Here is a 14,948-nt window from a genome sequence, read left to right as displayed (position 1 = left end):
AATGAAGGCTAATCTCAGCCACAAACCACATTACATACAAAGATCAACTTTTAAATAGGATACGCCAGGGCCTTTTTTTTTTTTTTTTTAAGTAATTGGATATTGGTCCTAAACTACTATTACTATCTACTCACAGTTTCCCAACTGTGGTCTCTCATGTTTACAAGTTCCCTTCGTTTGAGCCCAGCAAAAAGCAATGAGACTCTTTTCAGTGCTAGACCATTGATCTCATCTGATGCATCTTTCCCCCTTTTCCAATTGAACTGTACTCCTGTCAGTCCAGGACACAAATAAATTAGTTGGCCCAGAGGTTGCAGTTGAGTAGCACTGCAGTGGGCAAACAAAGACAGGGGGTCAAAAATGAGCATCGGTGAGCTTCAACATCTGGACTATCTGACGGAGAACGAGCTGATGGGGATGGACACGTTCATCCATCGGATCGACTCCACGGAGGTGATCTACCAGCCACGCCGCAAGAGGGCTAAGCTCATTGGCAAGTATCTGATGGGGGACCTGCTGGGGGAGGGCTCGTACGGGAAGGTGAAGGAGATGCTGGACTCAGAGACACTATGCAGGAGAGCTGTCAAGATCCTCAAGAAAAAGAAGCTGAGAAGGATCCCCAATGGAGAAGCTAATGTGAAAAAGTAAGGGATGCCCATTGATCCTTTTTTTTTTTTTGGTACTGTCTTTTTTTAAGTGCTACACTCTTGCTGTCCTCTCTCTCTCTCTCGTCTCTGTGTCAGTGTGTGTTTTCAGGGATATATATATACACACAGTATTTGTTTGTGAGTGTGCATCTTTCCTGTTGTCTGGCTCATGTTACTGCAGTAACTTTCTTGATGACTGCGCTATGGGAAATCCACCATTCAGCAGAAAAATCTTATCAAACCAACATTTCTGTCATGGTTGAGGAACAGAGAGCAGTTTTCCAAGGTCCATCCAGCAGATGAACGTTGCTCGCTGTTTGTCAGACCTCAGCAGCGCAGCTTGTTGAGTTGTCTCATGTGTGCTCTTGGTTTGAGGAATGTTGTGAATATCATGGACAGCACTTAATACTAGCCAACCCCACAGTAAATGGACTGGGTAATGCACCTTCCTTTAGAATTATATATAGTTCCAGTAGTTAGAGAGGCTGTGTTCTGAAGATGCCATAGATGGAAACAGGCCTCCCATGAGAATAGATCAGAGGGAAAGCATCATTATATGTGTTACACAGGTCATCTTTCTTCTTTTATGATTAATTCATCTCATTAATTTAATGTTGTTGCTCTGATGCTTGTAGAAAGGGATTTTAGTGCTTCATTGAATTTTTCTGACCTTAACCACTCTCCTTATCTTTCCTTGTATGTCATCATTCTTTGTGTATTAAGACTCTCTGTGGTCTATTTATTTTAGACGGCTGTGTCGTTCCAAAGTTGGAAGACTCTTTTGTTTTTTTAGTCCCTACAGAGAGAAGCTTGGTAGGATTTTTAATCACACTGTGCGATTTAATTACCATGGTTTTCTGTGAGGCCTCAGGCTAACACTCTAAATGGAGAAATGAGCTTGACAAGATATCAGATCATCTCACACAGAGGTGTGTGTGTATATTTGTGTGTATTTCTTCATTGGCAGTTCCAGGAACTGGCCACATAAACGTTCCTGGTCTTAAGAAGGACGGTTTCTGTGAATTGTTTTACGTGCTTGTTTTGTTTTCACCATCAGTTTGAATGCTTGGAACTGTTGTGTCATAGTGTGATGCAACGATCGTTAGGCTAATTACTTTAACTACTCAAGAGTGGGGAAATGTCCTGAATTCAGGGAAAGCTTGAGGGAAGGTTTGAGTTTGGTTCTGATGAGCAGTGGCCAAAAACATTGCATGTACTGTAGGTCTTTTTTTTTTTTTTGCCCATTTTTTGTTAGCTTGTCCTTTAAAGAAGTAATCTGGGTGTGTACAAGCATGTTAGTTTGATCACTGAAAGATTGTTTATGAAAGCCAGCTAGGCGTACAAGGTTTGACGTACGACAGTGCGTTACACGGTCAAAATGAGAGACATTTCTCTATCCTTATAAGGTCTTTGTGGAGATGCCATAGTAGTGTCTTCATTCACAGCATCAATTAGCATTCCTGTTTTACAAAGGCGGCATGCCTTAACTGGCTGCACATGTACGTATACACACACACACACACACACACAAGAGACTGACCGTGCGTAAAGCCACTCCTGTTCCTGTGACCAGGGTGGTGGAATGTCAGAGAAACCCCTCTCTCTCTCCTTGACCACGGTGAGGAGTTCAGTAGTCTCACCCCCTGGGGCATAGCCTCAACGCCACATGGGCTGATACTGAGGAATTCAGTGGCTTTCTCTATAGGAATGTTTAAGAACTGACTCTCTGGTGACTGGGAATGGAGGGGAACTTCTGCAAACTCCTTAGAAAATCCGGCATGACGAGCCTAAAAGGAGAATTATCTGCGTTAAAAGAATTATAGCCTCCTTTTTTTTTGACCCTGTAAGAGATGAGAGATTTAGGAGAGACAAGACTTTTTTTTTTTTTTTAGTGAGCAGCGTGTTTAGTTGGAGAAGTTCTGTGACCTGTGTCTCATAAAAGGCGATAATGTTGTTGCCAGCCCCCACCAGGTCTCAGCTGATCTTTTTGAAACAATCACATGTACAGTCAGATACACCTCACAAGTGACAAATAAGTGATAAATAAACATAACTTTCATTTTTAGTGGCCAAAAGCTGCTTAGACTATGTTCTTGTGTGTTATAGAAGTGATTATAATCATCGGTTTATGGCAGACTAATGTGCCGTGTGTCTCAAAGTAAGGACCTGTATGAAGATCTTACAGTGACTCAGCGTGGCTGTCTTGTAGGAGCAGTCACTTTGATTAAGGTCACTATGAGAATAGATCATTTTCTTTGTCTTGTGCTGGGCGGTGAAGTTCACATGATTTTCTCAGACTTTTTCTTACATAGCCTAGATCCAAATGTTCAGATTTATAAGAATTACTTCAAACTCTTGCTGTAGTCTTAAGTAGCCTGCCAAATTCCTCTGGCTCCACCCTGCTCAGATTGGTTGTGATTGTGTGGGACAGAATGGTGTTAATATAGACGAATCTAATGCCAGGTGTGTGTGTCTGCGTCTGCATCTGCGTGCGTGTCTCTGTGTGAGTATCTGTGCCTGTGTCTTGTCCTGTGCCCCTTGGCTATTTTTGGCCTGAGGAAAAGCAGTCAGGCTCTGGAGAGGGAATTCATCTGAATGCCACAGAAGAGCTGATTCTCGTGTCTAGTCCTTTATGAAACGGCCAGAAAGCTCAGCCAACTCCGTCTCCCTGGCTCCCTTGCGCTGAAAAACACTTTTTCCTTTTCATGTGATGGTAATAGTTTATTTACCATAGCGAGTATGAATCTTAGACACGGTCAAGCCAAATGTGTATCTGTTTCTCGTGGCACAGACCTGGCTAATACAAAATAAGAGCCATGTGAGTATGATTTTTATGACATCCTGTGTCACATATGATACTTAGAGTGGCTTTCATGGTGAATTAAAGTGTCAACAGACACTTTCACAGGGCATTATCAGGCATTCTGAGGGTTTGTGGCATAATCTCTTGACAGAAATACACGTCGCTTTTCACGGTTTACAGACAGTGCTCTCCAACATTGGCCTTTTCAGACCCCTGCCAAATACAGCCCCGTTCAGTCCAGTGCCACCAGTCCAAAAAAAAAAAAAAAAGATTCAGTTTATGTGGCAGTAGTTTCAAATTATCTGGCAATAAAAGTTCCATATCACTTCTGCATTCGGTGAGTTTCCGCAAAACCTGGTGACCTGGGAAAGGTATTTCCAGGCTGACAAAGTTATGGGACAGTTGTGAAGCCTGTTTAAATAAAGTGAGGGTTGAACTCTGGCCTACATGATGTTTGCATTCCAGGAGATAGAAGGCTCCCACTTCTTTTGTTGGTTTTTACCGGTCGTTATAGAGATCTAAAAATAGTTCACACTCCTCAGTTTGATTGGCAGTTTTTGGTCTTCTACTCCAGTTGTGAACCGTGAACCTCTTCTGGAATAACCAACACTCACTATCGGTGTTATGCCGTGATTAAACATTGACATAGAGCTAAAACCACAACTCTTACAGCCACTGTTATCTGCTGGCACACGATTACAGTTTGTTTAGAAAGGCTAATTTATCATTAATATAATAATTTCATAATTGGTGGCATAGCAGCATGTTATACTATGGGTCATTGCAGGAGGCTCTAATTTGAATCTCTGGTGTTGCAAACACAGTTTGGTGTGTTCTTGGCGGGTCAATTGGTCAGCTCCCCACACGTTAGGTTCCCATGGAGACGTTTGTGTCCTTCTGTTCAAAGTAGAAGTGAAGTTAAACCTGGGTGTGTTTTTCTCCTGTGAGTATAGTAACTGCAAAACTTTTGTGGAGGCCTGTGTATGTATTGGGGTTGTGACAGAGAGTTCAAACGGGCTGAGAGAGACTCTGTCTGCAGGAGACGACGTTGGCTTTCCCTAGCTGTGGCTTTCCCTATTAATAGAAGTGCAATAGAAAATATGAAATAGAAAATAGAGGGCATTGTTAACTGATGTTTCCAACACGGTCTGTCCTGAGGCATGGTACATTCACTAACGTTGACAAACAAGATGTATTCCTCTCTCTGTGTGGCTGTAGCAGGCTTGTCTTTTGTGTGTGTGTGTGTGTGTCTGAGGTAGTGAAGTGTTTGTCGTAAATGAGGCAGAGGACTGTGTGCTCATTGCAAGTAATCCCTGTGAGAAAAGATGACAGTCTAACGTGTGTGTTTGTGAATCTGCACTGACGTTTGCTGCTCACAGCGCCAAAATGCTCCCGACATCAGGCTGCAGCAAACTGGCTGATAATGAGAATTTCTCCCTCAAAGGGGATGCGTTTGTCTTTCTTTACTCGCTTATTATTCATTTATGTGTGGAGTCTTAGCCCGGTCTGTCAGCATAGTGAACACAACCTTAGCTCTTTTGTAAAATCGTGCTGTGATGTCAGTGTGGTGTCCTGCTGAGAGAGGTACATTGCAGTGTAAATGGTGGGCATGTAGTAGACCACAGATCATTACCATGCAAACAGAAAGGATCTGTTTTTGGTTTTGTTTTTGGTTTTGTTTTGTTTTTAAAACCGTTCGTGTAAAGCACTGTGTGTATCTGCGTGTAAGAGAGAGAATCGTCATGCTCAAAGCCCTTTTCTTGTTTATTTTTCTGTATTATTTACAGCGTGTTTTAGTAGTTAACTGACATTCATGCCTTTTTTTTTTTCTTTAACAGGGAGATTCAGCTGCTACGGAGACTACAGCACAAAAATGTGATCCAGTTGGTGGATGTGTTGTACAATGAGGAGAAGCAGAAAATATATCCTTGTCTTGCTTTGTGTGTGTGTGTGTGTGTGTGTGTGTGTGTGTGTGTGTGTGTGTGTGTGTACAGCTGCATTAGCAGTCTGTTCACACGTATACACGTTAAAAAAAAAAAAAAACACACCATGTGAGGTACCCTTGTAACGGCTTCTGTGCTATCATTTTCACACTACCAAATTTAGTCAACGCATGTCACGTGTTCCATCTCATTTTCTGATAACACGACATAGCCAAATGAGTTTTGCTCTGTTTCAGGTTGTGGCTTTATCATATGATTTACTGTGTGTGTGTGTTTTTTTTTTTTTTTTTTTTGCATCTCACCCTCCACCCTAGTATCTCTGCAGTGGGAGTCTGACTGACGCAGATATGACTAAGCATGCAGGACTGCGTCATCACTGTTCACATACAATGCCTTTAGTCCGTCCACTCCACTCTTCATACACTGCATCAGCCTTCCTTATTCCTCACTGTAGAATCCACGCTTTTATCCTACACAGACTGCCAGCACACAGAGAATCTTTTTTTCTTTTTTTTTTCTTTAGCATACCCCCAATCATTTGTTGAAAGAATTTGTGTAATTATGTCATTGTGTTGACATACTGACTGTTTGGTGTCAAGTGAAGAAGGTGAAACCACTGGTCTTTTTTGTCTGTTTTGTGTATAAATGTTGACAAAGACATCTGTTTACATAGACATAGAGAGTGTTTACTAAAGGACATCTCTCTGACGGTGTTGGACTTCCTAACACTGTTTACTTCTGTACATTTATTTAAATAGTTTTGAATTGCATCTTGCAAAATAGAATAATCACCTTCTTACTTAACATTACCTACAATTTCACCTAATTCATATGCTTTGCCTCTTATCCAAAGTTTGGTGATGTATGAAAATTGACTGTGTGTCATGTTTGTGGTGCTGCGATGATCTTTGACTCCTCTTACGTATATGGTGATGGAGTATTGCGTCTGTGGGATGCAGGAAATGTTGGACAGTGTTCCAGAGAAAAGATTTCCAGTATTTCAAGCTCACGGGTAGAACTCACTCACTCAATACACTCATTAATAACATGAATGAATGAACAAATTAAGGAATTAATTAAGGCCTGTCGGTCTTTAAGATATACTTGATAGATGTATGAATATGGAAGTCAGTGCTGACTAAAACAGTGGGGAAATACACTTTTGAGTACATAATAATTGAACTAAACTTATAAATGTAAAGTTATAAATTGTATTTCTCATTGTTCAATAAATATATATCATGAGTTCACAGTTGAACTGTAATGTTATAAATGTTCAGCCTCTATAGATGCTCAGGACAGCTCTAGTTTCATCCTGAATGTGTTGGCCCTTTAGCCTAAGTATCGCAGAATCTGTCACAAACCTTGTAGATGTCTATGAGCTTCTGAGATTAACATGCAGTCACTTTTTAATTGTTCTCTTTCACAGGTACTTTTGCCAGCTTTTAGATGGCCTTGAATATTTGCACAGCCAGGGAATAGTTCACAAAGACATTAAACCAGGGAATTTGCTGCTGACCACAGATGGGGCGCTCAAAATCTCAGACTTAGGTGTCGCAGAGGTAAGAGAGATGACTGTCTTTCTTTCACTGTCGCTCTGTCTATCGCCATATCACCCTCATCCGTTCAGACGCAGCTAGTCTCTCGGCAGCTGACCTCCCAGTATTCAGTAGCTTGTTTTAGTGTACATATCTCCATGACCTTTATGACTTCCATGAGTCCGCATTACCCTCACTGACAAGAAGGTAAATCCTGGTTGTTTAGTCAGCAGCCCCAGAACTTGACATTTTACTAAATGTGTGGGATCCAGAGAATGTTAATTAGAGGGTAGACTGACAAAAAAAGTGCTGAACTGAATTTTCCTTACTCTTATACTGGTTTTAGACATGCTCTCTTTGTCCCAGTCTCAAGTCTACCATGTCTCACATTGCTCTTACTTGACCCCTGACCCCTTTAATCCCAGGCTCTTCACCCTTTTGCGGCGGACGACACGTGTCGAACGAGTCAGGGCTCCCCTGCGTTCCAACCACCGGAGATCGCCAACGGTCTGGACACGTTTTCAGGGTTCAAAGTGGACATCTGGTCAGCAGGAGTCACACTGTGAGTGACAGCTTTGCGCACACACACAAATCTGAAGCTAAAACAACAAATCACTAACTGTCACAAAATGAGCAATTACTTGGTGTAAACTAATTACTGTTCTTACATTACTGTTGTGTACGTTATGTTCAAGCTTAAGATAGCACAACATATTTGTCACGTGTCGCGATTTGTATACATTTGTAAATCCTGCCTCAATTGTTGATCATTCCCTGCAATGAATTACGAAATGCTGTTTATTTAACTAACTGTATTTATTCATCCTCAAACAACGTTCATTTCGTAAGAGAAAATTAGGAAACAGAAATGAAAATAGTAAAATTTCACTCACATCCAGTAGTCACTTTACAGTGCATAATCAAAACCAATATATTATTCTATAGATACAACATCACAACCAGTCTCTATCCGTTTGAGGGGGATAACATCTATAAGCTATTTGAGAACATTGGCAAAGGAGACTACACCATACCAGAGGAGTGTGGACCCCTACTGTCTGACCTTCTGAGAGGTATGCAAACTGTAACGATGCATCGACGGCTTCATTCTGTCTGACCCACTGTTAAATATAACTCGCCACATATGTCGCATAAGTTAAATCTAAAGGATCAGTCAGCACCCTCTGGTATATTCATGTTGTGTGTGTTGTAAGCCTCGTCTTTATTGATGTTTCAAGGCATGTGATAGCCTTCTCACATAGACTGTGTTTCATAGGCTCGTGCAGTAGATGGCACTGTGACATCATAATCAAACGAGGGTTTCCCATCCTCAGCGTTAGGGTTTTGACACTGACCACACAAAAGACCTTAAGGTAGAGCAGTAGGAGCCATGGGAATTGGGCTGATCTAATTCAGTCTGTTGATTCAGAGTTTAAAACCTTTTTCAGTAACATTTAAACAGACCCTTTTGTTATCACTCACTCACAGACAGCTTTGATAAAAAAAAAGTAATAATAACAGCCCCCCTCCTTTTTTTCATTCTCTCTCTCTCTGACGACTGCACGGTGACTCAGTGCCTGTTTTAAAAACACTTCCATGGGAAGGTCTAAAATAAGAGCAAAGCTTAAAGTGCGCCCCCCCAACACACATTGTGAACTGGGCCTAACATGTCACGTCAAACGTCATTAGTCATTCCGTGTCCTAGCCTTACATGGCCTTGAACTGAAATACACCCCCTCACTCTCTTTGTTTTTTTTGTAATGTCACATGCACACTTACACTTTCAGCACCTTCTGTCATCAGTACCGCACCGACAATGCGCCGTATGTGTCGACGGAGCGGTCCTGGAGACTTAGGGCCACAGAAGTCTGTTCACTCAGGCAGTTACAATGGGCCTCGTTATTGTTCCCTTTGGAGGTTACTACTGCATCCCACGATGTGCTCGTCATAAATATTTTCAGCGGTCGATCACTGATAGTGCAGCTGAACTAAAAGCAGACGTTTTAGGTGGAGCAGTGGCTGTGGTGATACTTATATGTTGTTTTTTGTTTTGTTTTGTTTTGTTTGTTTTTTAGGAATGCTTGAATATGACCCTGAGAAGAGGTTCTCAATACAGCATATAAGACAGCATAGGTAAGTCAACGCCCTGTGTCTGCTCTGATTGGTTTTCCTCTGAACACTCTTTGTTTGAATGGTAATCCTGCTGAAATACTCTGGTTTTGAGTAGTGCTGAATGAAAATCTTTTGATTGAGCTTTCTAAATGAACTACCCCGCCAGACCCCGTGGGCTTGTAACGTAACTGAAGGCACATTGAGAGAGAGAGAGAGGTCAGTTTTTACCTTTGATCTCTCTGTAGTCAAAGTTTAATTGCTTATTAATAATAAGAAAAAAGAATATCAGTGGGGTAGGGGAAAAAAGTTTGAAAGAGAAGTGATGTAAAGGCAGAGGAGAGGAATGAAGGGAGGCCCTGTGGAGAGACAATGGAGGAAGAGAAAGGAATGGAGAGAGAGAAAGGGGAATAGTGGGTGAAAAAGAGGAGGCTGAGAAAGAGTGGGAGAAGAGACTGAGTGAAAAATGAGAGAGGAAAACTGTAGGAAATGAGTGTGACAGGAGAGTGGGAGATGGAGAGAGAGAGAGAGAGAGAGAGAGAAGAGGGAAAGGCTGAAAATAGAAGTGTCCTCCCTGTTTTTGGGAAATTGCTCTCAGCTACTTAACGCCCTCCACCAAATCAGCTCTGATGAGTTGGCTAGGCTGCCGTTTCCGTGGTTACTAATGAGGCAGCAGCCTCCACGTGCTGGAGTGCTGTTTGACCTCTGCAGCGATTGCTGAACAGGAAGGAGAGAATTATCAAACCGCTGATTTTCTCGATCGCATTCTCCCGGGAGCTGCTCTGGTTCGGAACGAACGTCTCCCTTCCTATCTCAGAGGAAAGCAGTCAAAACAGCATTTTAAATCTGTTCGGTCAAGTTAGAAGTACGATCATTTGTATTCAGCATCTTTTCTGATTTGATTTAGTATTAACAAAATTCAAAAAATGAAATCTTAGATTGAGCCTTATCTGAGCTTATTCTCCAATTGGTATGAAAATGTTTGTGTGCACTTCAGAGAGTAACAATCAATTTATTTCCCACAGACCTAAAAAAAAAAAAGATTTGAATATTGTGAATTTCTTCATTGCGTCTCTGTTGTTGAATTGAGTGTGAATGAAATTTGTTGATATCCTTTCGCTAGAGATGTTTGTGTGTTACAGGTGAAAAGAGATGGTGTTGAGACAGATTTCACTGGTTTTACTTGCGGTGGAGGCAGTTTTTGTTCATTATTTCAATGATATTGGTTGTGGAGATTTGAAGCAGTTAGATGGGCCAGATGCTTTCAGTAAAAGGCTCCCTTTGCTTCTGAGTTGGCGTCTCCGTTGTGTTCTCCATTTGTTGTTCTGCAACTTTCTCTCTCTCTCTCTCTCTCTCTCTCCATCATTGGTCTAGAGGTTTTTCAGCAGTGTTGTCAGTAAATTGTATGGTCATGCTTCCTGCGGTGTTTCTCAAGAAAGCTTTGGTGTAAAGGGTTACGGTCACAGGATATCAGTGCGCGCTGTGGAGCGCTTGTCTTGGTAGTGAGGACTGTGGATATGGTGGTGTTGACTTTGAGAATTTTTTATATCCTGTTTGTCATGATGGCCTCCACCCACTAGATGATGGTGTTGTTTGCACCCAGCTCCTTGAGTTTGCGCTTGGGGAGGTGGGGCTGATTAGTGTTAAAGCACAGTCGGAAACTGCCATACAGCACGCGATTATGAGACTTAAGTCATGCCCAGTTCTGCTGGATAGTGTTTAACAAGAGCAGAGCAGCATAATCTGTACCCTGACCAGTCCTCCTGTGCACAGATAGGAATGGGTCCAGTAGGTAGCGAATGGCGTTTAGGAAACGTGCTCATTTGATCCTCTCTAGGCGCGATCCAGCAGCTGATCTGTAATATGTATTCAGTTAGAATGATAAATAAGGAATTCCAGGATGTGAGATCAGTGTCAGTACTGTTCCACAGATCATCGTGTTACATGTGTTTATAATGTCAACATTTACCTGCTTTTCTTTTGTTACGATGGAGTTCTATATGAAAGAGACAGTAACAGATAATGCACATGCTAACTTGTCAGCACATATTCCCTCTCTTTGATCTATATCAAAAGGCACCTGAACTGCCTCTTAATGTCTTGATATATCCTTTGATCCCTCTTTTTTTTCCTCTTGTTCTCTCCATCCAGCTGGGTACGGAAGAAACATCCCCCTTCTGAGCCACCAGTACCCATCCCTCCCAGCCCGGAAACCAGGGACCAGTGGCGGAGCATGACTGTGGTCCCCTACCTGGAAGATCTACATGGTTATACAGAGGAGGATGAGGAGGATGAGTTGTTTGATGGTGAGGATGACATCATCTATACTCAGGACTTCACAGTACCAGGTAAAGAGGCATGCATTCTTTATAAAAGAGAATCAGATGTGATGGGCTAGGTTTAGAATAAAACTTCTCAGCCTCTCCAAGAGGATATTAGTTTCGTTAGGGAATGCAAACTAGTCAGTTTTTGGCTAAACTTGGCAGTTTTCAGTACAGTCCTGATTGATTTTTATAGATACAGTGAGAGAGTATTTTGAGTATTTTGATGTTACGATGAGGATTTATTTCTAATGCTAACGGTTAGCGTGGTTCTGTTTGGCAGTTTGCCACTTTGTGTAAAACACCAACTCAAATGATTTGTATTATCTATTTGTGTGGAGTTTTTTAGCCCACACCTTAATGTATAAAACATTCTGCTGGTTTCAAATAGTTGGCCAGGGTGCACAAAAGTCGTCTCTGTCTGTCTTTGGCCCGAAGTTTTCACTCCTTAATAAATCATTGGACAACAAAAAGTACCTTAAGTTTAGCTTGTTTGCTTCGAAAACAATCCATGATTGTTCTTGTACACTGACATTTTTGTAGGGATAATGAGATTATAATTGCTGTACTTGCTGAATAGTTGAAGAATGACCCGTCGATGTACTGTTATAAACCATTTGTAATATGTGTATGATTTTTTCGCATGTCTCATTAGGCCAGGTTCCAGAGGATGAAGATGAGGAAGAAGTTGGCCCAGAGCGGAGCCGCACTATGGCAAAGCCGGTGTGTGTGAATGGAACGGAGGCAGGAACACTGAAGCCTAAATCAGAACGTCGCTCTAGCTCCTCATCCAATCCCTCACGGAAGGGCGTGTCCACCGCCAGTAAGATTCGCAAGCTCTCCACCTGTAAACAGCAATGACCCTTCTACCCCGGCTGTCCGACTGTACAGGTGGGTAGAGTCTGAGAGCCATCATGGGTACTTTTAACAGATAATGATTGTTCTGTTGGCATTTTAAGAAATACTTGAGTGAATGAATGAATGAGTGAATGAATGAAATGACAGGGCTTGCATTAATCTAAAGTACCACCATTCCTACCAAAGCAAAAAACATTGCAGCAAATAACAGTAATATTGTCTCATCTACTTTTTATGTGTAAATATTCATATATACTATATGTGAATGAGTAGGTCAGTCTTTTTGGCTTAATATGAGTTAAGGAAATAAAATATAAGTTTTTATGTGAAGGTAATAATTGAGGGATATAAAAAAGATGCATTAACTCAAGTGTGGTTCCTGAGTTAATTAGGCTAGTTGCCTTCCCACCATGCTTAGAACCGTGCACAAAAACTGCTAGGCAAACCCAGTCACCCATTATTCTGGAGAGAGGAAGAGGAAGAGCTGTCAGCGACACTGAAAGAGGGATGAGGGCTGGCACTGAAACTGCATGGTTGGGAAGGAGCTTCAGTGGAAGTCCGCTCATCTAGTGTGTTGATGTTTCGTGAGCAACGGTGTCTAGGGTGATGTTGGTGTGGAGGCCTGAGGGAAAGACATGATGGACAGCAGTCAACTGTTGGTGGACAGGACATGTTATCTGACTATGGTGTCTATTCATTGGTTCAAGTTGCAGATAAAAAAAACAACTGATTGACAGTCTTCGGCATGAGCAAGAACAGTTAGCCAAGAACTTCACAGAGAAGAAGCCTAATTTCAGGTTGTCCTACATAAAGCCTGTATTGCACCTAAAAATGCGTGTTTATGAGTAAGGCATTGCAAAAAAAAAAAAAAAAAAAAACACAGTGGTCCACTGATCAGGGAAAGAAGTGCTGTGGTCGGATGAGTCATCCCTCACCGTGTTCTCGGCAAACAGATGACTGCGTGTGTGTGTGTGGAGCATGCCAAAAGAAAATGTCTGACTTCTTCTTGTTTCCTTCAGTGAAGGGTTCTTTCAGCTCTGATCTAGTTTAGATCCTTAAGCTTTTTCCACCACAGTCAGCAAAATGCCAAATGATTGCATTATTTCTGGAAGAATCTCATCACATCTTTCCACACGTTCCAGATCCAATCGGGATCGATACCGAGGTGCCCTTTGGCCACTCTGCTTGTTCATGCTGGCGTAACCAACCTAAGAATCCACTTGTGTGTTGGTGTTTCCTCTGTTTGGGAGTAACTCTTATAAAACTCTCTTGATGTATGGCCTCTTTTACATTGACTCTGATATTAATATATGACCTTCTCATCTGGATCCTGCTGTGTTTCAGTACAAACCTTAAGGGTCTTGTTGAGTGCTTTTTCATAATAACTGCATCCTCTCTGACACTCTAATCATACTCGAAGGCCAACGCTCCTGCACGGTGGCCCATGCTAACAAATGAATCCACGCCTGCCACTCTGGCACGGGGAAACAAGGCACCGAGCGCGGCCCGCTCACAAGTCGATGAGATTCAGCGTCGGTCATTCTCGATGACTCACACTCTCTCTCCAACACTTTTTAACCTCCCTCCACCTCCTCTCTAGCCTCCTCCCCCTCCTTTCCCTCCCCCTCGGGCTTCCTCCGCCGGGAAACGGGGTGTTTTTGAGGCTGTGTGAAGCGGCATTTGGATTCAGCTCACACATGTGTGCGTTGAAGAGAGGTGCTCTGTGGCGTGCAGGAGGAGTGCCCAGCGTTTTAATGCGCTACGCTCACTGCCACTGCCGCCGCTGCTGCTGATGACTCAGACCCTTCATGTCCAGATAAAGTGGAGCAGCCTGGCAGGCAGGGCTTTGTTCAGTCCATCAGTCTAAATATAAAATCAAAAAGCCTGCTTCGCCATGTGAAAGAAATGCAGCATCTTGGTGGAAATATCCTTGGGTATGGATGTTGTAAATGTTTATGTATTTCTAGATTATGATGTACGATTGAAGGCTGGAAAATGGTTACATAGGGGGATAATAGAGGGGATTTCTCCGACAACGGTTATGATTTTCAATCATTTCCATATGAACTGTCTTGTATCTAAATATATCTTTTTTTTTCTTTTTCTTTTTTTTTTTTCTTTTCCGCTCTTTTTCCAGGTTGATCTTCTTTTTCCCGTCCGATCGTTCTGGGTTTCCAGCAGAGAATTCGAAAAAACAGTTCCTGACACACATTTGCCATTAACTATGAACTGAAACGGATACAGTGCCAGGAAGTGTGGATTTGTTTTTCTTCTTTTCTTCCCCCCTCTCAACAAAAAAAAAAAAAAAAAAAAGACTGAACTGTGTTGGGAATGCTGAAGAGGTGAATACCCTGTTTTTCTCCTCTCTGTGAGACTAACGTTTATTCTTCAGTTCTTTTTTTTTTTTTTCCCCCCGGCCTCTCTCTCTTCACTCTCTTCATTGGTCTCTCTCTCTCTCTCTCTCTCTCTCTCTCCCTCTCTCTCTCTCTCTCTCTCCCTCTCTCACTTACTCTCTCTCTGTCAACACTGATGACCACCCAAAGACATGAGGAAATTTTCTTTGAACTGGGCTGTCACATCCAATTGGACCTTACTGTTTTAGTTCTTAGGTGACCTTGTATTTTTACTGAAGTTAATTGCAGTTTAAGATGCACATTGTGTTATGTAAAGAACGATATTAATAATGATATGAATATATCAGTTATAATATAGAACCAATGGCGCGAATG

At 42.0% G+C, this 14,948-nt stretch overlaps 1 protein-coding gene across 1 annotated transcript; it reads left to right on the top strand.

Moving 5' to 3' along the window:
- The first annotated feature begins 205 nt into the window (after positions 1 to 205).
- On the top strand, positions 206 to 14,477 carry stk11 (serine/threonine kinase 11). Its single transcript, XM_030775522.1, has 10 exons — positions 206 to 644; positions 5,289 to 5,372; positions 6,316 to 6,405; positions 6,823 to 6,955; positions 7,357 to 7,493; positions 7,877 to 8,004; positions 9,007 to 9,064; positions 11,192 to 11,388; positions 12,017 to 12,252; positions 14,357 to 14,477. Exons 1-9 carry the CDS (start codon positions 361 to 363, stop codon positions 12,220 to 12,222), a joined length of 1,317 nt encoding a protein of 438 aa, XP_030631382.1. The 5' UTR covers positions 206 to 360; the 3' UTR covers positions 12,223 to 12,252; positions 14,357 to 14,477.
- Positions 14,478 to 14,948: the final 471 nt, after the last annotated feature.

Source organism: Chanos chanos, chromosome 5 (genome assembly GCF_902362185.1).
Source record: "Chanos chanos chromosome 5, fChaCha1.1, whole genome shotgun sequence".
NCBI classification, from domain to species: domain Eukaryota; kingdom Metazoa; phylum Chordata; class Actinopteri; order Gonorynchiformes; family Chanidae; genus Chanos; species Chanos chanos.
The sequence above is the reverse complement of the archived record's forward strand: the minus strand, read 5'-3'. Positions and strand labels throughout refer to the sequence as shown.